This window comes from Ciconia boyciana, chromosome 4 (genome assembly GCF_034638445.1).
Source record: "Ciconia boyciana chromosome 4, ASM3463844v1, whole genome shotgun sequence".
Lineage (NCBI taxonomy): Eukaryota > Metazoa > Chordata > Aves > Ciconiiformes > Ciconiidae > Ciconia > Ciconia boyciana.
This window is the reverse complement of record NC_132937.1, coordinates 28,223,860-28,247,435: the sequence shown is the minus strand read 5'-3', so window position 1 is coordinate 28,247,435 and position 23,576 is coordinate 28,223,860. Positions and strand designations below refer to the sequence as shown.

The following is a 23,576-nucleotide window of genomic DNA, read 5'->3' as shown; positions in this document are numbered from 1 at the left end:
AAACATTGACCGGCCCCGTGGGTGGGAAGAGCCGGGGCGGGCGGGCTGCGCTGCCGGGCTGCGGGGCGGGCCCGGGGGCGGCCCCACGCGGGACCCGAAGCCGGGCCCTGCTCGCCCGCCCCAGAGCTGCTCCGTCTGCCCCACGACATGGACTGCGGCGTGATCACCTCTAAGACCGTGCTGCTGCTGCTGAGCCTCGCCTTCTGGGTACCGCGACCGGCACTCGGGGGTGCGGGGCGTGGGGGTTGCGGACCCGGACCCGCGTGGTTTACACGGGGGTTGCGGTCCCGGGTGGTGGGTGCCGTGAAGGGCTCTGGCAGAGGGAGACGGTGCGGTGGGACACGGTTAAGCGGGGTTTCCAGAGCTAATCAGGCATTTAGTTTACGGGTGCACAGGTACTCATTTCTATAAGTAACCCTACATATATATTTTTAAAGAACAAGAAGATTTGGGGGTTTAAGTTGCTGAGGAAAAAAATGGTGTTGGTGTTTTTTGGTTTTTGTTTGTTTTTTTTTTTTTTCAGGGTGTTTTTAACGTAGTAGGGTGTTTTTAATGTAGTAGGGTTTTTTAGTAGTGTTTTTAAAGGCGTGTCATGAAAGCGACCTACAAGCTAATTTTGTGATGGGAACCAAATGGAACCGTTTGGCTGCAGCGGGGCGAGGGGCTGCCCTCCCAGTTTGGGCTGAGGAGCGTCTGGGGCAGGAAAACGGCCGAGAACTTTGTCCCAACTATGTTCTGCTACAAATACGCCTTTCCAAATCACTTAACAATTACATAGAAGCAATAAAAAAAAGAAAAATGAGGGTGGGGCTGCGTACTTTTTAGCCTAACCCCTGGTGGTTTGGGGGGGCTCGGCATCGGAGGCTCATGGCACGGTGGCCTCGTGACAGCGGGGCCTGGGGTAGGTGGCTGCTCAGAAGAGGCAGTGATTATTCTGGTAACCAGTCCTGGGCTTTTCCCCTGCGTGGGGACGTTTGCGTAACTCCCCACCCACCATCAGCCAGGGACTTACTTGCGGGCTGCTCTCGGAGAAGGGGCCCAGTTAAATCTCGTGTGTATCAGTAGCGTGATTTGGGCGTTCGCATCTGCTTTGTAGCACTTGAGTATTTTCAAAACGGTGGTTTACACAGGATGCTTTCAATTTGCCGGTGACAGCCCGGGTTAGGGCTCAGCACAGCGGCACCCCCCTGCTCTGCTCTTCCCCCGTGGCCTGGCCGAGCAGGGCTGGGTAATGGGGAAGGCAGAGGACGCTTCTGAAGCAAGGAAGGATTAAAGAGAAGAACCAGAGATTTCCCAAAGAGAGAAGCTACATGGAGAAAAAAAAAAAAAGGAAATACTGCTTGAATTAAACCCTGAGGTCTCGCGGGGTGTTGTGCCCTGTTTTGTAAATATGGGACTTGCCGCTGGTTGTAGCGAGGAGCTTGCCCCCGTCCAGTCCTGTGCCTCCTTTGGGGGGGCTCACCACAATTTATTGCCGCGGCTGTTCCAGGTGACTCTCGTATCGCTAGCCTGAACAGCGCAGGAGGCCATGTTTACTGCTGCGCGTCAAGTAATGTGATCTTACCCTGTATGTTTGTCGTGTGGAGGGTTTTTTTGAAATACCTGCAGAGAAACATGGGAGCATCCCACTGCGTGTGTGTGGAAATCCCCTGAGCTTCAGCTGGGGTGTACCTCAGGTTAGCATCATTGCTTGGCTTTTAAAAATCAAACAGCCTTATGTCCTCCTGGAAGCATCTCTGGTACCTCTTCTTCTGCTATAGGGGAACTCTCTAATCGTGACTGAAGCTATTGGGTCATCCGGATCCATGGACGATCAGTAATTATCCTTCTGCATGTCTATAGCCTCTGAATTTGGGGTGACCCAGCCCAGCCCTTTGGTTTTTACCCTAGGAAGAGCAATGCAGCCCCAAAGCCTGTGGCATTTAGATGCTGCCACCACCATTACATGTGGTAATCGCATTCCTGCAGCAGAACTGCAGAACCTGGAATTCAGGTTTTAGGAGGGTGGGGAAGGAGGAACTGACTCTGTTCTCTTTCAGAACATTTCTGACAGTTGAGGCTCTAACAAGTACAAGGCTCCAGATAATTATCAAAACACAAGATTTGCAAAGAACATTAGACTTCTTCTCGAAGGAGTAATTCATGCTCAGGCATTGCATGCTGCAAATCTTGCCCAGCTTGGAAATGATTATGGAAAATAATTTACCACCTGTGTATTCAGCAGCTGGTGCAGTTATGGTGCTTTGACAAAGGTTATTGCTTAGAAATGTCCTAAAAAGGCAATAAATCCTCTTTTGGATTTCTGATCGTTATCGGAGGAGTGAAGAAAGACAGATTTTGCAGAATAACAAATAGGGGCTTCCTAAATGAGGTGAAAAAGCAGCTCCTCTCTTACCCACCAGGCTCAGCATCATATCTGTGGGTCGTTCTGCCATGGGGAGTGGACTGGGGGGGCTGTGGGTGTGCATAACCCCCACAAACAAGGTATTGGTTGAAGCTGGTTTAACTACGCGGTTACCAAGGGTGGTGCTTCAAGCTGTGAGAGATCTGCCCACCTCCAATTTTGCTTTTTAGCACCTACTAATTAGGTCCGAGTGTGTGGTTATTTTGGTAAATGGGTGTTGGCCTGTTCTAGGTGAAGATGGGATGGTGGTTTAACTCTGGTAAGCTAAAAGAGGGAGAGGAAGGATCGGAAGAGACTGATGGTCTTGGCAATGTCTTGTGAGGGGACTTGGCTTGTCACTGAACAGATCTCTGCTTCCAGAGAGGGTTTGGCATTCACCAGGAGTCCTGTGGCCTTCATCGCCAAAAGGCCACCTTACATGTTGCTGCAGGTTTGCCCAGGTTTCCCAGTCACTTTTTATCAGAGGCGGGCACATCCCCAGCCTTGCTTCACTTGCCTGACGGCGGAGAGGAGGATAAAGATAAGTTATTGCCCGGGTGGTTTTAGCAGGACCGGTGGATTGGAGAGAGCAGAATTCGATCTGTTGACAGCAACGGGACTGTCCAAGGAGGAGAAGGCCAGGAGAGTGATCCCAGCGCTGGTCCCTTGGCAAGGTGTGGTCTACCTGCGAGTGATGAAGCCAGACTCAGATTTCCCCAGCTGATCCCTGGCTCCTTCAGCACCCACACACACTCAGGGTGCATTTGAGCTGATTACAGGTCCTTCAGGAGCTTCACTGACTTGAGAAAACCCAGCTGGGTTCTGCCTCTTTGCTAACAAGAGGTGTGAACTACAGTTTTTGGGTTGGGATTTGACTCCAGATGGTTGCAAGAGTCATCCATTGACTGGAGAATAGAGAGGGGCTTTGCCTTCCCACCTGGGCCCTGTTGAGAATGCCCCAGCACTACAAAGCTGACGGTGGCCAGCTGTCCCCTATCTCCCTTCTCCACCCTACATCAGGTGCTTTTGGCAAATATCTTTGGATTTGTGACCCAGGAGTTCCCAGTGAGCATGAAGCAAATGTGGTTTAGGGTACTAGTGTCACCTCTGCTTTGAGGAGATACTCAGGCTGGTCTGGGCATCCAGGAGTATTTGTCTCTTTGGTCTGTGCTTAATCTATCTCCTTTGCCCTTGGTGCAGCCAAGACCAAAAGCTACTTGTTTTCAACCTTAAAACAGTTTGCTGAGTGATGTTAAAGGGTGCACTGGATGCTCAAGCAATCACAAGATTGCTGTGGTATCACTTTTAACTAATTTTTAGTAATTGGGAGGGATAAATGTATCTGTAAAAAAGGAAAGTTCCCGCATTTGTGAGTGGTTTGAAATCACTTGTGGCGGTGATGGGCGGTTTGGGAATGCTGACTCTGAAGCCTCAGTCAGAGAGAAATCAGATGGATACTTAAAAAATAAATTAAAAACCCCAATGAGGAGGAGATTTTTTAATCCCTAGCTGGAATTGAAAATGTAGTGAATAGCAAAGGTTATGCTGGAGATTACTGGTGCTAAAAACATTTATTTTTAAGGATGGAGGTATTCTCCAAAGAGTCATCAGAGGTCTGGATGTCAGCAGCCCTGTGACCTGTTTCTCACCTTTCCTCCATCTGTTCTTAGGCAAATCCTTAATCCTGCCTGTAGCTGCCTGCTGCGCGTGACAGTGGGGGACAGGCAGCTCTGCCGGGTTTTAATGCTGTGTATGATATGTGACAGGAAGATGGACAAGCTGTGGAAGCTCTCCTCCCTGCTCTGGGTCAGGGAAATGATGCTGATCAGCCACGGGGTCAGTCTGACTCACAGCAGCGTCCGTGGCGGAAAAAGCTGCTTAACCAAGAGCTTTATTATTATTTTTTTTTTTAGCACATCCAGCGAGTAAAGCTGTGGTCATTCATCCACTTCTGAAAGGGCTCGGGACAGGCTTCTCCCCTGGGCTCCTTCTTTCTGCCCCTCTGATGGAGCCATGGTACTGGCTGGGGTCCCCGGGACCCACGGGGCAATGAGCTGGGGAGGGCTGGGGGACGTTTTGACCCGGCGTGAAGAGCGTTGGGTGGGAAGCAGAAAGCGTTGAGTTCATTTCTAGCTCTGCTGTGAACTCGTTGCTGAACCATGGGGGGAAAAAAAGCTGCGCAAGCCGGAGTGGTCACTGGACAGGGCTGATGCCAGGACTTGGTACCGGACTTGGGCACTGGCATGATCCACTTGAGCATGCCTTGAAAGGGCAAAGTTCCTCCTTATTTTAAACTACTCTGCCCAAAATCAGGAAGCAGAACTTAACTGACTTTCAGGAAAATGTGCTTTGCTGTATGTGTAGGGGCCTCAGACAAAATTTAAAACTAACATGTTGGTGCTGCGTGGTCGGGAAAGGGGAAGTGTTCAGATGGTGATGCAGATATGGTGTGAGCAACTTTACCCTTTCCTGTGCACTTCTGGGGAACAAGCCTCATCTGACTGTCCCCAGCGGTCCCTGAGGCTGTGAAAAGGCTCCTGTTGGATGGCCGGGCTATGGATCCAGTCCTAAACGCACTTTGGTCTCTTTGCGAGTCTCATCGTTTGCAGCTCTCCAGAACCAGAGGCCTGATGTTGTCGAAGTGCCTCTGATAATTACAGCTGCTTGAGAAGTCCCGTTTTGTTACCCCTCTGCAAGAAGTTCAGGGCTTGAGGACACTTTATCCGGGGGAATCGAAAGCGGCTCTTTGCTGTAGTTGATGTATGAACTGGGCATTTCCTTCGTTTTCCTCAAAAGCGTTGCACTGCCAAGCTGCGTTTGCTTTACTGTGGCAGGATCCCTTTGCGTCAGGAGAATCCCAACCTGCCTTTTCCTTACGGGAAGAGGCACACAACTGCCACGTGGCCCTGCTCCCCACGTGTCTTCCCTTTCAGCTGGGTGACAAGCAATATTTCAGGGCAGATTAGAGGCATCTGCCCCGTTACCAGCTCCAAGAAGTTTCCCCAGGCTTTAGGATTAGCTCCACTGTGGTTTAGGTGCACTTCTTTGCTGTTCGGTTCGTAGCTCGTGAGGTGGAAGTCGCAGGATGTGGTGGCTGAGCCAGGAACAGCTTATTAAGGAACTAGGGTGGTTCTCAAGGCAAATATTGAACTAGAGGGTGTTTTGTGTCTGAACCAGCTGTTCAGATCCAGAACAGCTTGGCAGCGGCTGATAAATCCATCGATGCTCAGCTGAAGTTATACTAGCAGCAGGCTCTTGCCCTGCAGTCTGTGTCTGTATTTGGGGAGAATAAGAGTGAAAAGGGTGGTGCTGCTTTCTCCTAATAGTGGTCCTGTTGTCCTCAGGGGTGCGTGGTGCTCTGTGATTTTGATTAGCAGCAGCACATTGACCCCAAGGCGGAGGTTTAAGCATTAGAAGTCAGAGGATTTGGGGCAGGATTCCTTGCTTTGCACTGGTGTGTAGTGTCTCCACGAGGACATCCCACCACTTAACACTTCGTAGGATACGTGCTGGCTTTTAGGGATGGGAAAATAACCCCGCAGTTAGGCTTGGGGAACAGACGGCATGCTTGGACAACTCTAAGGATAACATTTATTTAATATAACTTGAAAACAAACACACTAAAACCAGAATCCCCACTTGAGTGTGTGTGTTTGCAGCACATAAACACTGCAAGTGGATGTCGGTTTAGTTTCTTTCTCCCCTGAAACAGAGCCGCAGGTTTTCAGAGCTTTTTGGCTGCTGCTCATTGTTTTCAATTGAGGAAGAAAAGGAAAAAGCAAGCGCTTCCCACCGTACCTGCCGAGCAGCCCTGTGGTGTGTTTTGAAGGCAAGCTGAAACATGCCCCATAGTTGTACATCGCAGCTGAATATTTAGATATAATGTACTTTAAAGAGTCTCCCATGGCTTTGAACAAGTAGGCTCAGTACAGTTTTGTTGGTTAGGTCCCACCTCTGTAAGGTCCCACCTCTGTACTTTGCATGATTTAAAGGTTTTAAAATTGTGGCTAATGACTGGCATGAGATCAGTGTCACCAACCAGTCTCCAGTGTCTCCTGGGGCTGTTGGTGCTGCTGGCGATTGAGGACAACTTGGTAGGGGCTCACAGCTTTGATGCTTTTTTGCTCCAATCCAAAGCCAACTTGCTGAGTTCAGTATTTTGTATTATTTTGCAAATCAATGTTTTCACAACTTGAGAGTCTTAGGGAACAGGGAAATGTGTGTGCTAGGTTTTTAAATTGCTGATTGCTTTTTTTCCCAGTAGAAAAAAAATGGAGAAAGACTTGAAGCTATGGGCTTCCAAGGCCTCAGAAACTAAAGGACCTGTAGGACAGTGGGAAGTGGAGCAGAGCCATGTGTGTCCTGGGAAGCAGCTTGGCAGAAAAGGCCCTGTGGGTCCTGGTGGGCACCAAACTGACCCTGAGCCAGCAATGTACCCTTGCTGCAAGAAGGCGGAGGGTAGCCTGGACTGCATCAGGAGGAGCGTTGCCAGCAGGTGGAGGGAGGTGGTCCTTCCCCTCTGCTCAGCACTGGCGAGGCCACGTCTCAAGTGCTGGGCTCCCCAGTAGATGAGACACAGACATACAGAGAGAGGGCAGTGAAGATGATGAAGGGACTGGAGCATCTCTTCTGTGAGGAAAGGCTGAGAGAGCTGGGACCGTTCATCCTGGAGAAGAGAAGGCTCAGGGGGATCTTACTGATGTACATAAATACCTGAAGGGAGGGTGCCAAGAGGATGGAGCCAGGCTCTTTCTTCTCGGTGGTGCCCAGTGACAGGACCAAAGTCAATGGGCACAAACTGAAACACAGGAAGTTCCCTCTGAACATCAGGAAACACTTCGTCATTGTGAGGGTGACCGAGCACTAGCACAGGCTGCCCAGAAAGGTGTTGGAGTCTCCATCCTTGGAGATATTCAAAAGCCATCTGGACATTGTCCTGGGCAGCCAACTCTAGGTGGCCCTGCTTGAGCAGGAGGTTGGACCAGATGACCTCCTTCCCAACCCTTCTGTGACCTCGTACTGCACCAGTGCGTGGTCAGCCTGTCCGGCGGTGGCTGTGAGCTGTGCCTGGCCGGGAGCTGCAGCACATGGTGGGTACGTCCCCTCCGTAGCACTTGTTGCCTGCGTGGCCATCTGATGGGCATGCTGGAGTCTGTCTGCTGCTCTGTGCTGCAGGCGGAGGGTCACACACGGTCCTGGATAAAGCCAGATCACACAAATACAGCAATAATCAATTTATTGTTCAGAGAAATGAATACTGTAAGCAGGGTAGGAAATGGTAGCCAAAGCCAGGAGGTCCCTCCGAGCTGGCAGAGTTTTAAACCCGGGACAGGAAAAGGGAGAGGAGTCTGTGCAAGTGGAATGGGAACTGCTGAGCTAGGGTTGCCCTAATTGCTGGGGAAAAAACAGTTCTGCTTCACACCAAGGGAGACTGTCAGGTCTGGGGACCTGCGTAGTCTGTATGGGCTAAGTGGAGTTTTAAACAGGAGTTGTAAAGTCGTTAAAGCGAGCATAAAATGAAGAAGGCTTTCTCGGAAGTGCTCAGTGCCTTTGTTTTCCCCTGAAGTCACTAGAAAACCTGTTGACTCCATGGAAATGGAGTAACACAGGAGCTAGGGAGAACTTGAAAATCTGGTGGCGAATGGGAAGAATAAAACTTGTAGTACAGTAAAGCAGCAAGGGAGCCAGAAGGAATAATTCCCCTTGCCATGTGTGCTGGCTGTTGGGTAATAAAATAAATTATTTATGGAGGAAATGTTGTGCAAACCCTTTTGAGCTAGAGGATTTGCCTGTCAAAGTAAATAAAAAACCTTTTTTGTACAAAAAAAACCCCAAAGACAAGGAGTGTCTTCTGTGTCAAGGAGGGGGTGTGCAGCTGTAATTGAGACCAGTGTTGCTGGGGCTTGATTCTAGATATGGGGGGCATGGGGACAGCACAGTAGTGGCAAACACTTGGCAAACTAATAACTGAAGATGATATCCTAATCTGTCCTCTGGCAAATTAAAGTTGCTGAAAAGGTGCTAGCATCCCAGGGAATGTAGTTGTTGGATGTGAACGCAAAGCATCAGCATCGGGTATTGTATTGGGTGAGGTGCTCTGACTTAAATCACTGCTATGCAGGGATACTGGTGAAAAAAGTAGTTTTCAAGCCTTAAAATTAAAACACCTCCGTGAGCTGATTGTCTAATGAAGAACTAGAAGGGAATGGTTCAGGAAGTGTTTGTGTGGTTAGTGATAGTTCTTCCAGTATGCATTTGTAGTAGTTTGCTGCAGAAAACAACTGCTATTACTCTTTAAAAATAAACAGTATTATTTACCATATCTTTCTTTGCACATAAAAAGTGAATGAGATGGGACAAAGTCAAATCAGCCCAAGTTTTGTGCTGTGGCAGATATTAGTGCTGGCCCTGGGAAAGTCTTGTCTGATGTGGGAGAAATGCCTCTAAGTCTCATTGTCTCAGTTCTTTTACTGTATAGAGGATGCGTCTTGCTGAAAACGCGTGTTTGGTGAATTTGCAATTTACCCTGTTCTTACAGCATTTCCTTTTAACACTATGGCTTTGTTACTCTCTATTTCACTGACCAGCCTTTTAAAGAGAAAATCCTATACTGGTCCACATTAACGGACCAAACGATCAAATCAACACTCTGAAATTGGAGGACTCTGGGAGAAACCTTCGGAAAAAAACCCACAAAACCTCAAAACAACAAACACTGCCTTTTAATTTTGTAGCTAGTAGTTTGGCTCTTTTACCATGTTATATTTAGGTTTGGTGGGAGAAGGAAAGAAGCCTATGCCGATAAATGCAAACGAACACAAACTTCTGTTCCCAGCCATCACGTAAGGTTAACTTATTAAAACAAAAAAGGGAAGGTGGAAAAGTATCTGTAATGCCTAATAGATGCAATTTTTTTTTTTCTTCTTTTTCAGAGCAGTTATATAGAGGGAAGTTTAAGGGGGCCCTTCTATGGCTGTGACACTGATAAAAGTGTCGTGAAGCATTTGCATGGCCGTAAGTCTCTCTAGAAGGGCAGGGGCTCATGGTCATCAGCATATACAAAATTCCCCTTCTGACAGTGGGACACAAGGTAAAAATCACAGAATGGTTTGGGTTGGAAGGGACCTTAAAGATCATCTAGTTCCAACCCCCCTGCCATGGGCAGGGACACCTTCCACTAGACCAGGTTGCTCAAAGCCCCGTCCAACCTGGCCTTGAACACTCCAGGGATGGGGCATCCACAGCTTCTCTGGGCAACCTGTGCCAGTGCCTCACCACCCTCATAGTGAATAATTTCTTATATCTAATCTAAATTTACCCTTTTATACCCCTTATATCTAATCTAAATCTCCCCTCTTTCAGTTTAAAGCCATTATCCCTTGTCCTATCACTACATGCCCTTGTAAAAAGTCCCTCTCCAACTTTCTTGTAGGCCCCGTCAGGTACTGGCAGGCTGCTCTAAGGTCTCCCCGCAGCCTTCTCTTCTCCAGGCTGAACAACCCCAACTCTCTCAGCCTGTCTTCACACGAGAGGTGCTCCAGCCCTCTGATCATCTTCGTGGCCTCCTCTGGACTCGCTCCAACAGCTCCATGTCCTTCTTATGTTGGGGGCCCCAGAGCTGGATGCAGCACTGCAGGTGGGGTCTCACCAGAGCGGAGTAGAGGGGCAGAATCCCCTCCCTCGACTGCTGGCCATGCTGCTTTTGATGCAGCCCAGGATATGGTTGGCCTTCTGGGCTGCGAGTGCACATTGCTGGGTCATGTTGAGCTTCTCATCAACCAACATCCCCGAGTCCTTCTCCTCAGGGCTGGTCTCAATCCATTCTCTGCCCAGCCTGTATTTGTGCTTGGGATTGCCCCGACCCATGTGCAGGACCTTGCATTTGGCCTTGTTGAACTTCATGAGGTTCGCATGGGCCCACCTCTCAAGCCTGTCAGGGTCCCTCTGGATGGCATCCCTTCCCTCCAGTGTGTCGACCGCACCACACAGCTCGGTGTCATCCGCAAACTTGCTGTACTTTTTAAAAATATATAAAATCTACTATTTTCCAACAGCTGTCCTGTTCTGCATCAGTGAGACAGCTTGGGCTCCTCATAGCCATCCAGTTCTATCCCCTTCTGGTTTTGAATATTCATGGTCCTGTGTGTGCATTATGTGGCTGGAGAGAGTTCCAGCTTGTTATATACGTCTTGCAGCAGAGCGTCACTGTATACCTGCCTCCCTGGCTCAGCCGGCTGGGCTAAGTATGGAAGAGGTGGGTGAAGTCAACTTGATGAGTAACCCTGCCCAGGTCCTGCCCAAACATCAGCTTAGGAAAACCCAGTTGTTACGGCTTTGCTTTCTTTTCACTCAACCCCAACAAGGAGCTCATTGTTCGCACTCAAACAGTTTAAGATCTCTGCTTTCTGTCAGGGGCACGGGATATAAAAAAGCAAGTAATTCTGGCATTAGGTCCTTGAACGGTGTGAGCTGTGGTGGGTGACAGCAGGGACAGTCACAGCTTTGTCGCTCAGCTGTGAAAAGGGGCTTTCTTGCAAAATTTCCATTTACCTCATCTCTTCAGCTTGTTTTATGGGTATCATCAGCATAAAGAAATACCAGCAGCATTTCCTGGAGCCCTAGTGAGTCAGCCGGGGATGTTTGGGGAGGAAGGGGTAAGGTTGTGTTGTTCTGCTTGCCGTCGCTGGCGGACCACGGCAATGTGCAGACGACAATGCAGCCCCGCGGACCAGGGGAACTGGTTCTCCCGTATCAGCCTTGCATCACTCCTTGGCTGCTTGCGCTGGGGTTTGAACCAGCTGTATTGGGCCAAGCCTCTTCCGTGCATTGCGTGATCCTATTCTGCGCTGAATTCTTCTGAAAGAAAACTTCCAAGCAGGAGACTAAAAAAATTGTAAAGAACAATAACAGTTTCTAGTGTGAATTTCTTGGACTAAGCCTGGCAACCTTGTGTATAATTTAGGTGTGTTTGACTAATCATGAGAAGGAATTATTTGATCTCTTCCTCCCCAAAAGTAATTGCTTAAACAGGCCTTTGTGAAAGATTCTTTTTTTTTGAGATCCAACAGAAACCTGTTTAATCAGGCGTACTTTACACTTGTGACTTAGGGTCTATCTTCAGCAGTGCAAAGGACTTTTCCTGTTGTACTTCTCTTCTATAAAAGTTTCATCTTAGATCTAGGAATGAGCTGAAGGTTTTGCAATGTTGGGGGAAAATCCCTCCACCAGATTTTGAACTTGCCTTAAGTACTGGGAAGGCTTAAGGGGAGAGCTCAGAGATTTATGTTCTGAAATATTTTTCTTCTCCACTTTCGAAGTTTAGCTCTGGGACTCATCTGCAAAAATAAAACAGGGAACAGATAGTTACCTGAAATGCCTTCCACTTCTGAGTGACCCTGCTCTTCAGGCTTCAAAATTTTCACTTTGAATTAAAAACTATGGGTGAAGTTATGGCTGTTTCTCAGTTTGTGGGGAAAAATCTGAACTTCCTTTAAGCCAGGTCTTTACCCAAAGTCTTTTATTTTTACCTCATTACGCTTCCTTTTTCTGCTTGGAAGCAGAAGTTCGGAAATTGTAATAGACCTCTTGCTGGCTGTGTTTCGTCTCAGACCAGAACCCAGACAATCCTGAATGTCGCAATAAAACCTACTGTGAAAGTGCCGGTCTATATTTGCATTGATAAAGTTTGGGCAAGAATTTCCTTGAACTCAACACTGGACCCTCTGATGTTGGCTTACTGTCGTGGAGCTTTGCTAGTCCTGGCTCATAGGACTTCTGTGAATTGGCTTCACAATGTGTTTTTGAATTTGTGGTAGCCCTTTACTAGCAACAAGATTTTTCTTAGTTTCCTCACAGTTGGTCCATATTTAGTATTTCCTGTGCATGCTCCTGTTGCATTTTGTCTTGAGCACACTGAAAATAGGTAGAAAACCGGGCATTAAAGAAGAGAGGAGAGATGAAGAACGTGTCTGTTGTCTAAATCACTTGCAGAAGTATAATGGAAATATTGGAGGATTCTTTTGTGTAAAATATCCTATAGGAAGATGAAATTATGAAGCAGACTGTCTTTAGAAGTAGAGAACTACTTGCAAAGGCTGGGACTGGAGTTACGCAAAAGAGCAGGGCTTTATGTTCTCTGAAGATGACAAACGATTAACTTTTGCACTTTGCACATTAACTTTTACACATTAACTAAGTCACAAGACTGTTTCGTTGTGTGTGTTTTGACATGACATTGCTGCTGAATGCGGATGACTCATTTACCTGCCAAAAACATGGCTTATGCTTTATTCGTACCCTGGCTATTCAGTCTGTGCTGCCTTTCCTGCAGTCAAGTCACTCCTGCTCCGTTTCCCCAGGGACTGCCTTCCTCCATCATGAATCTTTCTGAGGGTCTCACAGTGCTTCTGGTTTTCTCCAGGGGCTGTGGGCACTCAGCGGTTGATGACAAGTGTGGTGGGACGTCCCAGCCTGGGTGCTGAGCTGCACCAAAGGCTGATGGCCTCAGGAAGAACCTTCTCATTAGTGGCTGTGCCCAGATGAAAGCGCCTGGTTTAAAAGTGCACGTGCAGGAGGCTTCATGCTGCTAGTGGCCGGCTCCACCTTTGGTTTAGGGTGACTACCTGGGAGTACTTTCTCTAGCCTGGAATTCATGAAGCCATAACTCAGCTCTGCGTTAGGTTTGTGGTGATGGCAGCAGCAGAGAGACCAAGGAGGTGATTTTGGGGCACAAGCACAGCGGCCAAGAGCATCACCACGTTGTGTCTGTTTGTGGTGGAAGGTTATGACTTGGTGCATGCTGGGGAGTCGTGGTGCACCTGCCTGAAATTTCCCCCAGACCTGAGAAACCAGAATACCATTACTTTCTAGCCATGCCCATGTTTACCAGGAAGGCTTCAAAACCCAGCAACAAATGCAGTCAGGGGTTACAGTCAGGGTGGGACGACTGTGACAGTAGCTGTGGCATTACTCATGTAATATTTTTTTGCCATGCAAAAGTAAGGAGAAGATTTTAAGACAACCCAGAGCATCACGCTGTTCGCTGTTCCTGCTGTGGTCACTTGGATGTTTTCCATGGCTTCCATGGGAGCAGGGGCCAAACTCTTGAACCCTTTTAGGAACTGCATGAGCTGCTTTCCGAGCTGGTGCTGGCCCAGCTGAGCAGAGAACTGCTGTGGTTAATAAAAGCTCCTGCATCCCATCTTGAATCTTGTGTCCTGAGCGACCGTGATCCAATTCAGAATTCACAATGCTGTGTTCATTAGATTTGGGATATTAACACTGCACAAAAGCTATGAAGGAATAAGGAAAAAGTTATAAACTAGATAGATGCAGCATATTTTTTTTTTCAGGAAGCTCTGTTTTCCCCTGCAAACCTGCAAAACCTTTCAGAGGGAGCTCACCTGGAGGAAGGGTACAGAAAGCTCCATCACTTTGGCTTTGCTGCAATAAGTTGGTTTTGCTTCTGGTTGTTCTAGGGATGGCAGTGGGAAGCAGAGTTTCCTTGTGGGCCTCTCTGAATTTCCAAGTTTCTCTGACACTTTCAGGGAGATGCTACTTTTTTTTTTTGTCTTAGAAATGTTTTAACTTGGATGAATTACCTCTATCTGTTTTAACTTTTTTAGGCTCACTTTTTACCATCTCTTTCAACTAAAATACATCTTTTAGTCCAGCAAATGGAAAAGTGGCTTTTTCTTTTTTCCAGATGAAGAATACTGAAGTAAAACTTAATTTTTTTAATGATAAATTAAAAACAAAGAAACAAATTCTGTTGCAGATTACTCCATCTTAAACCTGGGAGCAGAGCTGCTTGTACTGTAGTGTTTTGAGCCTGGAAGAAGCCCTTAAAAGTTCCTAGTAATTCTGCATTGTTTTCACTGGGTTTGGGGCCAATTTGGCTAAACACAGTGCTCAATAATCCTAGAAAATATCAGCAATAAAGGATATATTGGGCAAATCCCATCACCACATTTTTTCCATGATGATGGATAGTTAGCCCAAGAGTGTTGCTTCCTTCTCCATGGCTGCCCGTGCCCAGATGATGCTGTTCCAGAACGGAGAATAGCTGGACAGTTGCACATGCATCCAGCTCTCCACGCCAGAAATATGGGATGCACTTTTTGAGTCATACGCCTCGCTCTTTTTGTGCAATTGAAGGCGAGGCAGGACGGAGGTGCCATGTCCCCAGCCCCACCTTTAGTGCTGCTACCACTCCAGGGACTTTTCCTGTCCCACTTTCAGTACAAGAGCAGGAGGTTGGAGGAGGAAGAGGTGAGGTTGCTCACGGTGGTGAAGTGAGAAGGCAGTGGTGCCCTTTGAGCTGAAGTGGTCTCATCCTTTCCCTGCATCCCTAAAAAGGAGTGGGAGGAAGAAGCCCTGGTCACTGTATGCCTGCAGACGGGGAAATGGGAAAGAGGTTTTCCTCAATGAGAGGAAAAATTAAAGGAAGTTTTAGGAACTGCTTTAATCATTAGCACCACCTGAAAACCCAGTGCATGTGGAGAAGAAAAAAAACTTCTTGAGAATTGATGGTCCTATTCCTTTTCCTGATATCTGTCTTTGTGGAGGACCTGCCGTATCTGAGCCCCAACACAGCAGGATCTTGCATGGCGTGTGCTAAATGTCTCTAAGGGTTAGTTTGATCCCGGTTTCATCGCTTGGTGCATCTGATCCCGGTAATTTTGAGGTACAGGCAGTGTCCAGGAATGCAAGAGTGGTGTGGTGTGAGGGCTGTCTGAAATGAAGGATGTCCCCTGCACTTGGAGGTAATTGAAGGGCAGGCACCAGACCTGGCTGGAGGGGAAGGAGCCAAACAAGGTAAAGGAATTAGCAAGTCCTAGCTCCAGTGTGAGGAGTGTTTGATTTAATTAAAACGTACAGCACTGGGGGAAGTAATGAACTGCTTGTAAGCTGCATGATGAAATCCAGCTGTAGCCTATTGAAAACAGACTGGTTTCCCTCAAGTTTCCAGAAGGTGAATACGGACGGTGCTTCATTTTTACAGGCATAGTCTTGTGCTGCAGGATTATAGAGGGTGGATGAGCTGTTGTAACTCTTGAGAGACTTTTTTTACGCCATTGGTGAGGCATTGGCAAGGCATTGCTGAGGCTGTCGGTGTTATTTCTAGGGCTGTACCCAGTTCTGCAGATAAAAGCCTTGCATCTCCAGGGCTGCTAGTTGGGCAGCTCTCACTGGTGCACTGTATGTTGGCCTCAATTGGCAAAACATCCTTTTGGAGGAGAGTTTATTTTAGAGGATGCAGAAATCTGCTTCCTCCAGGAAAAGGAGGGACTGTGTTTTGCTGAGATTAGGAACATTTGTGCCTGTCTTAGTGGTTAATGGTCTTGCGAGAGTGGAAAGGATGAGGTTTTTCTCAAAAAAAGCCCCAAACCAATAACCCACCCCTGTGGTGATCATCTTAAAAGTTGATTTGTCCAAATGCAGCATTGGGTAGGATGTAGGTGATCTTGGGTAGGACATGTGAGCTTGGCCCTCTGCAGAGACACTGGCTGATGCATATTGATAGACTCCTGTGTTTCATCTCAGCTAAAGTGGTGCTTCATTAGTAGAGGAGTGATTCACGGGAAGTGAATTTTGTCTTCTCTGTGTTAAAGTTTGAATGGGTAGCTAGTTTCAGATGCAGCATTTTTTTTCTAGATCTTGGCATACCGTAGTCATTACTTCTAAAGTTGAAATGTTCATTGCAGTGTTACAAAAAAGTCCAAATTTACTTTCCTGGGCAGATGCTTAATAAATAACTGCTAATAACTTTCTTTATTGCATTTCAGGCAGCAGCGGCTGGTCTCAGCTATGTTGGGGCATATGTCATTAACACCTACAAGAGCTACGACAGCTTTCTGCAGGACAAGTATGCTCTCTTGCCTGCCATGATCATTATTTGCGTTGCTGTGGTAATGTTCGTCATTGGGTTGATCGGCTGCTGTGCCACCTTCCGGGAGTCTCGAGTTGGCCTAGGGCTGGTGAGTGTTGCACATTCTCGCACGTCCTCTTCTTCACCCCGTAGCATGGTACGGGAGGTGCTACGCTAGACCTTCTCAGGACGCACAGAACAGAAAGGAAAAGATTATTCTGCCTCACAGCAGTATTATTCTGCCTCACAGCGCTGCCTCACAGCGCTGCTCCTTTGTGGGAGTGACGTACTGCTGTGAGGCACTGGTTGATGGTGAGTGAGGTGCAGGCTAAATTATTAGTTGCACTGCCTTGCCCAGACAAATACCCACAGCCGTGGGCAGTTTCATGGCTCTGCCTCAGCTAGCTTGCTGGAGATAAGTGTGGAGAGTAGGAAGTTTTGAGAAGAAGGGTAGAAGGGTGATGGTGAGGGAACAGGAGGAGATGTGAATTTCCAAAGCAAGCCAAAAAAAAAAAAAAAAAGTATTTTTCTGCTGACTTTAGTTCTCTGAATCCTGAAAGTATGCCCCCACTTCTTCTAGAATGATTTTTAAAAACCCAGAAAGGTTCAAGCTGAGTAACTTTGGGCTCCTAGCTCGTGCCTTGAAGGCAATATGAGCTCAGCAAGCAGTGCCCAGTGTACCTAATTAAGCTGCTGGTTTATTTGTGCAGCGTCCTGTTCGCCTTGTGAAGTGTTTCATAGGCTCTTCACACAGATCACATCATGGCAGTGTTCAGGAGACCACCTACACTGGGCACAGATCCTGCGGAACCACAGTCATAGTCCCAGCCATGCACAGTAATCTCCTATTCTAAATTATTTTCTGGAAACTATTGCGATTGGAGAGGCAAAAACAGATAACGATAACTTACCACTACAAATTAATGTGATGGGTAATGTGCAATTGAATTCAAATGCTGTGGAATTCTTCCTTACAGTCTCTCTTTTAATTTCAGTTCTTGGCCATTATCCTGGTTATCTTTATTGCAGAAGTATCCGCTTTTGTCCTGGGATTTGTTTACAGGGAAAAGGTAAGCAAAGAATTAGCATCTCTATACTTACCTAAAAGTAAAGAATAGATCTTGTGTTGTTAGAGCATTCCAATATATCCAGTTTTCTTGCACTTCATCCCCTATCCTGCAATCTGCAGGGCAAGTGGGAGTGGGGATGTCACCATCCAGTACATGGATCGGTCTTTGTCGGGAACATGGTGAACGCATAAAGTACCTGGCAGGCATCGCAACAATCTCTAAGTTGGATTAAACAGTTGTTGATGCTCACAAAGAAGGGCTCTTCCATCAGGGGAGGCAGGCTTCTCTCCAGGAATGTGATTCCGGTTAAGTGCTACCTGCATTTTATCTAAACCATCGCTTGATTTCTATTTCTTTTAACATTTTTTTCCCCTGACTTAGTTGGGATACAGGTCTTTTGCAGTTTCCACTAGACAAAATTCTTAGCTCTCATGTTAAAACAGTATGTATTTTTTTTTCCTCTCTAAATAGGTAAAAACTGACGTGCAAGGCACAATGCACTCAGTCTTTGAGAAGTATGATGGGACAAGTGCAGAGTCTACTGTTGTGAATTACTTACAAAAACAGGTAAGAAAACATTCAAATTGTCCTGAGAATTATTTAGAAAAGAACAATTGGGTCCTAAACAAGGAATTTGGGCTGGGAAGGGAGGGGAAGAGGGTCAGTATGGTCGTATCCTGGAACTCGGCTCTGCAGCAGTGTTTAGCATCTGATTCTCTAAGGCAATTGAGGGTGCTCCCCACTTTGCAGAGTTGGCATTTTCAGGCTCCTGATGTCAAGTTCATGTCAATGAATGATCTTGTTGACACAAACGGCCTTTGGATCCGACCAAATGAATACATATGAATAACTGCTGCTGAGAATCCTGTACCATAGAATAGAAAGATGACGGAAGACTCTATCCTGCAACCTGTCACCTTAATATTAGGGCTTTCACAAAGAATAAACTAATAAGGAGGTAATAGTGTATGAAGGGAAGCTGATCTGTTATATCTACTACTGTTTTCCTGAAATATTGCTACTTGTAAATCTTCTGCATACTGCAGGCAGCTCTTGCCCACTATGCGTAAGAGAGGTTCAACTCAACATTAGCATTCAGGTTCATATATATTCATATATCCCTGTAACCATCCTGTGTTTGGCAGCTTCATTGTTGTGGGGTGAAGAACTACAGTGACTGGACAACCACACAGTGGTTTAATTCCACCGGTAACAACAGCGTCCCTCTGAGCTGCTGCAGGGAAGATATGAAGAACTGCACAGGGCGTCTGGATCAGCCACAGGAACTCAATACACGGGTGAGGATAAAGTTTCACAGCTGGGCCGTGATCATTCTCAGCCAGCCAGAACCAAGGAGGAAAGCACTTTAGACAGGGTTTAGGGATAACTTCATCCAATTCTTTTCAGCAATTTGTCCCCCAAACCCTTTTCTCCCCGTGGTTTTCCTCTAGCTAACTTCCTTTTCATATTATTCTATAAAAGCTCCTAGATGATGAAGGAGGGGCACCAATCTGGATGTTTGGTCTTGTCTGTCTGCTGGTAACAGTCCTCCATTTCGTGTTGCTACAGAAGCAACGTGACAAGACCAGAGCGCTAGCTATGGGGATGTAGTTGTTCAAACAGATCTGGGGTAGGGGAAGAGACTCTTCTAGGGTTGACTATGAATCTGGAGAACTGCATACCAGGTTCTTCACTCCGGGGCACAAGCCCATAAATTGCCTTTTATAGATACCATTGCTGGTCTTCCTGGCTCTGAGTTTTGGGCATGTCTTTAAGTGACCTGAGCCAGAGGAGATTCTGAGAAGCACCTGGAGAAGAGAAGGCTGCGGGGAGACCTTATTGCGGACTTTCAATACTTAAAGGGGGCTTAGAAGAAAGATGGGGACAAACTTTTTAGCAGGGCCTGTAGTGACAGGATGAGGAGTAATGGTTTTAAACTAAAAGACGGGAGATTCAAACTAGATTTAAGGAGAAAGTTCTTTACTATGAGGGTGATGAAACACTGGGACAGGTTGCCTGGAGAGGTGGTAGCTGCCCCATCCCTGGAAACGTTCAAGGCCAGGTTGGACGGGGCTCTGAGCAACCTGATGTAGTTGGAGATGTCCCTGCTCATGGCAGGGGGGCTGGACTAGATGACCTGTAAAGGTCCCTTCCCACCCAAACCATTCCATGATTCTATGAAATGTCAGTGCCTCTCCCCAAGCAAGCAGCAAATGACAGGCCATCGGGTCTGGAAGACAAGAATGGAAGCCCTCAGGTCTGCAGTGACTGGTTAGGCCTTACAAGGTCCTGCTTCCTTTTAAGTGTTGGGGAGGAAAAAAAGCCAAAAAACATCCAGCTGAATTACATCTACTGATTTGTTTTCACCTGTCTCTTTCATGGCAGGGCTGTGCAGAGGAGCTGGAGTCCGGACTGCAGAGCGTTATCAGCTATGCTATGCTTGTAATCCTGGGGTTTGCCATTGTAAAGGTAAATGTTTTATCTCCTCCCTCATGGAAAATAATACTGTTTATCCTTTGATCCCGGAGCTTTTTCTTCTACCATGTCCTATTAGCCTACAGCCTTTTTCTGGCTCTGAAGTAGACCCAGTCCTCTGTTCCTCGCTCGTTTTCTTCCAACTTTCTCCGTTTCATCTGCCTGACAATAAGGGGATGTCCTGGTTTTGGCTGGGATAGAGTTAATTTTCTTCCTAGTAGCTGCTATAGTGCTGTGTTTTGGATTTTAGTATGAGAATAATATTGACAACACGCTGATGTTTTAGTTGTTGCTAAGTGGTGTTTACACTGGTCAAGGACTTTTCAGCTTCCCATGCTCTGCCGGGTGCACAAGAAACTGGGAGGGGGCACAGCCAAGATAGTTGATCCAAACTGGCCAAAGGGCTATTCCATACCATATGGCCTCATGCTCAGTATAGAAACTGGGGGGAGCTGGCCGGGGGCAGCGATCGCTGCTCGGGGACTGGCTGGGCATCAGTCGGCAGGTGGTGAGCGGTTGTATCACTTGTTTTTTTTTCCTGGGTTTTGTTCCTCTCTCACTCTCTTGTTGTTTTCCTTCTCATTACAATTTATTATTATTATTATTATTTTGTTCCAATTATTAAACTGTTCTTATCTCAACCCACAAGTTTTCTTACTTTTGCTCTTTCGATTCTCTCCCCCATCCCACTGGGGAGGAGGGTGAGCGAGCGGCTGGGTGGTGCTGAATTGCCCTACTGGGGCTAAACCACAACAGGGGAGGAATCCAGAAAACTAGTAGGGGATTTGGGATGGCAAGTCAATGAAGAATCCATCTTGGTCGTTTGGTAGGAAGTACAAAAAGCTGGGTGTGCTAAAAGTCCTAGATCTAGACTTCTTTATTAAAACAACCAGCTTTGCTGTGTTTAACTGGGATTTAAAAAATTGCTCATCAAAGTTTGTTTTTAGATATAACCCAATGAATAGTCCTGTGCTTAGAGACCTGGAATCAAAATGGACTAGAAATATGACTAGGAATGAAACCAGCAGGGCTATTTATAGACTTGTAAGATTGAATTAAATGAAACGTGAAACCACATCATCTTGTGAGTGAAAACTAGATTTAAAAACCCTGACGTAAAACTCCTCGCAATTGGCACATCACAAAGTTGCGTACGCATTTCTTTGAAGATTTGACCCATAAATTTTAGCCTGGTGGTTTGTCATTGTTCCCTGTACCTCTCCTCCAAGATTAGTAACCTGTTCCTTGCTGACAGAGATTTGAACCATTTAATAACAGCAAAGTGTTTTTTCTTTGAACATCTGCTCTTTATAAAAGAGTGGCTGTAAGGTGAGCCAGTGCAGAACACTTACTGTTTAACATCCCACTCCTGAACTCAATGCAGAAGGCAAAACCTGTCCAGATGTCATCTCAGGAGTGGGGCTTGGCTTAGTTAAATTTTCCTTTTCTTAATTTTGGCCCTAGCAGAGAGGTGATTGTTTACAGCATTTGATCTCGTGGGCTTAAATGACTCAGCGGTGTCGTTTCCATCATTTCCTTTCCTTCTATAAAAGCGATGAGTTCTGCACTCCCATTACATGTCCCATTACTATTCGTGATGAACCCTCCCACCAGGATCTCTCCTGTGGTCATCTCTAAAGATTGCCTTAGCATATTCTGCACTATCTTTATTTGCATATTTTATATGCTTAAATATTTTTACAGAACTCGTTTTAAGTCCAGAATAATCCCGTGCTTTCACTGACATTTTTCCCACGGTAAGATAACTAGGAATTAATGTGGATGTGTAAATTAATGGGAGAAACCAGGGAGGAAAAAGTTGAGCTGGAACTATTATTGGAAATTGATATGCAAAAAAATCACTTTCTGTAGATGTATTTTCTAAGTGGTTTTTTACTACGAAAAGAATGTCCTTGCTATGATGAAATGGTCTAATGAACATATAGGTGTTGGGTCTGATGGCTGAAACAAAACACAGCGGAACTAAATCTCTCTTTCTCTTTTTCAGTTCTTTGGCATGCTGAGTGTCTGCGTGCTTACTTGCAAGAAAGAAGACAGTGGATATCAGCCTCTTTACTCAGGGGTGTTTGCTTAATAAAATGCAAAGATCACTTTTTTTTTTTGCTTCGTGATGATAAAATAGACTTGTAAAGATGAACGCTAAAGGACAACTTATGACCTTCTTGCTAAGTATTTTATTTTATGTACCTGAAACAGAAAGAACATCGTGTATTGACTTGGGAAAGTTTCTTGTGGGTGACGTGAAATGGCAATTTCAATATTCAGTGCCCTACAGTAACGTACCCTGATCTTGCATACCACAGCTTTCTGTGAGGTTATTGTAGATTTGCATTTGTGACTTTAGATAGCACCAGATGGTGTAATAGACTCCAGAAAGAATCTTTTTTCTGCATTTCCTTCCTCTACCCTTAAAACATGCAGAAGAAATGTTATTTGTAATCACTCAACTGATTGAGACCGCAGGAGAGGTTTCAGTTGTCCGCACAAACATCAGATGATTCCCATGGCGTGGTTAAACAGCAAAAGAAACTTTTGAATGCCAGGTTCAAATATTCTTTGTAAGCATGGAGAGTTAGAATACGTTTCCTCTCTATCTGATGGTGTTTCTATTTTTTTTCTTTTTTCCCTCCTTCTTATGGTCATATGTTGTAATTCAGTTTAGTGCAGAGGTTGTTAGTGCAAGACAACCCCGTGTTTAAAGTCTAGAACAGACACTTGAGTTGTTTTTTGAAGCAGCTAGCAAATGTGAACAATCCCAGGTTAGGAGGGGACGTGTGTTTGGAGCTTTTGGGCTCCGGACATCTCTCTCTGGCTTGTTTTTTTTGTAATTTTTAAAATTATTATTAGACATTAAAAATTGCTTTTGAAGCAAGGCTTTTGAACTTTTTTTTTCTCCTTTACTGATGCTTTTATGGTTTGTCTGAAAGACAGACTACATCTCTCCATTCAATGTAGAAGTTGCAAGAGTTATTGACATGAATACAGGCTGGAAGATGGCAGTCAGAGGACGTGTTGGCTCGGTGCAGTGGTGTAGATGGTTCTGCTGGAGGGGTTAGTGCAGCCGTCCCTGCGCCACTGACGGTCCGACCACTTTTCACCACTAAAAATATTAAGACGATGCATTCTTGTACCAAGCAATTTCAGTAACCTGTTGTCTGGTGGCGGCATGCGACTCCTTGTTTGCTAGTTTTGCTTTCTCCGTAAAGGTCTGCTGGATGCGGTGACTTCTTGGATTGCATCGCTGCTTTAAAAATGGTCCTTCCTTCACACATTTGTACGTTAATCTGCTTCTCAGTTCTTCAGCATTTTTTTGGTTGTTTTTAGAGCTGTGATGTCGGGAGGGAGGGAACTCCGAGCTATTCTTTATTAGGGAATTGTGGAAAAGCACGTGTATTTGCTTATTTTTTCTTTGGCGAGATAAGCGCCAAAGAAATTATCCTTAGCAATAAACCTTTGTATCTGTAGCTAATTAGAAGAAAAGGAGTTTGGAGTAAATGTAAGCTCTTTCTTTATCTATTCCCCTGCCCCGAGGAAAAAGCAATAGGTGATGATGCTATTCTGTAGCAGACATACCAGTCTGAGTATGTATATGTTGAAAAGTGACTTAATTTTTATTGAGGGCTTTGTCTTCTGTGGAATGCCGAAATAAACTTAATTTATATAACCAATTAATAAATGCTGGGGAGTTTTTTTGTTGTTGGTGCAATTCCTGGCGGAGGGGGGAGAGGGTGGGGCCGTCCCCTCAGCGCCGCTTCCC

At 46.1% G+C, this 23,576-nt stretch overlaps 1 protein-coding gene across 1 annotated transcript; it reads left to right on the top strand.

The window, feature by feature from the left end:
- The first annotated feature begins 61 nt into the window (after positions 1-61).
- LOC140650946 (tetraspanin-36-like) lies at positions 62-23,485 on the top strand. The gene is made up of 7 exons (XM_072859863.1): positions 62-207; positions 16,171-16,362; positions 17,249-17,323; positions 17,795-17,890; positions 18,469-18,621; positions 19,709-19,792; positions 21,807-23,485. The coding sequence occupies exons 1-7, from the start codon at positions 148-150 to the stop codon at positions 21,891-21,893; spliced, it is 747 nt and encodes a 248-aa protein (XP_072715964.1). The 5' UTR covers positions 62-147; the 3' UTR covers positions 21,894-23,485.
- The last annotated feature ends 91 nt before the right edge of the window (positions 23,486-23,576 follow it).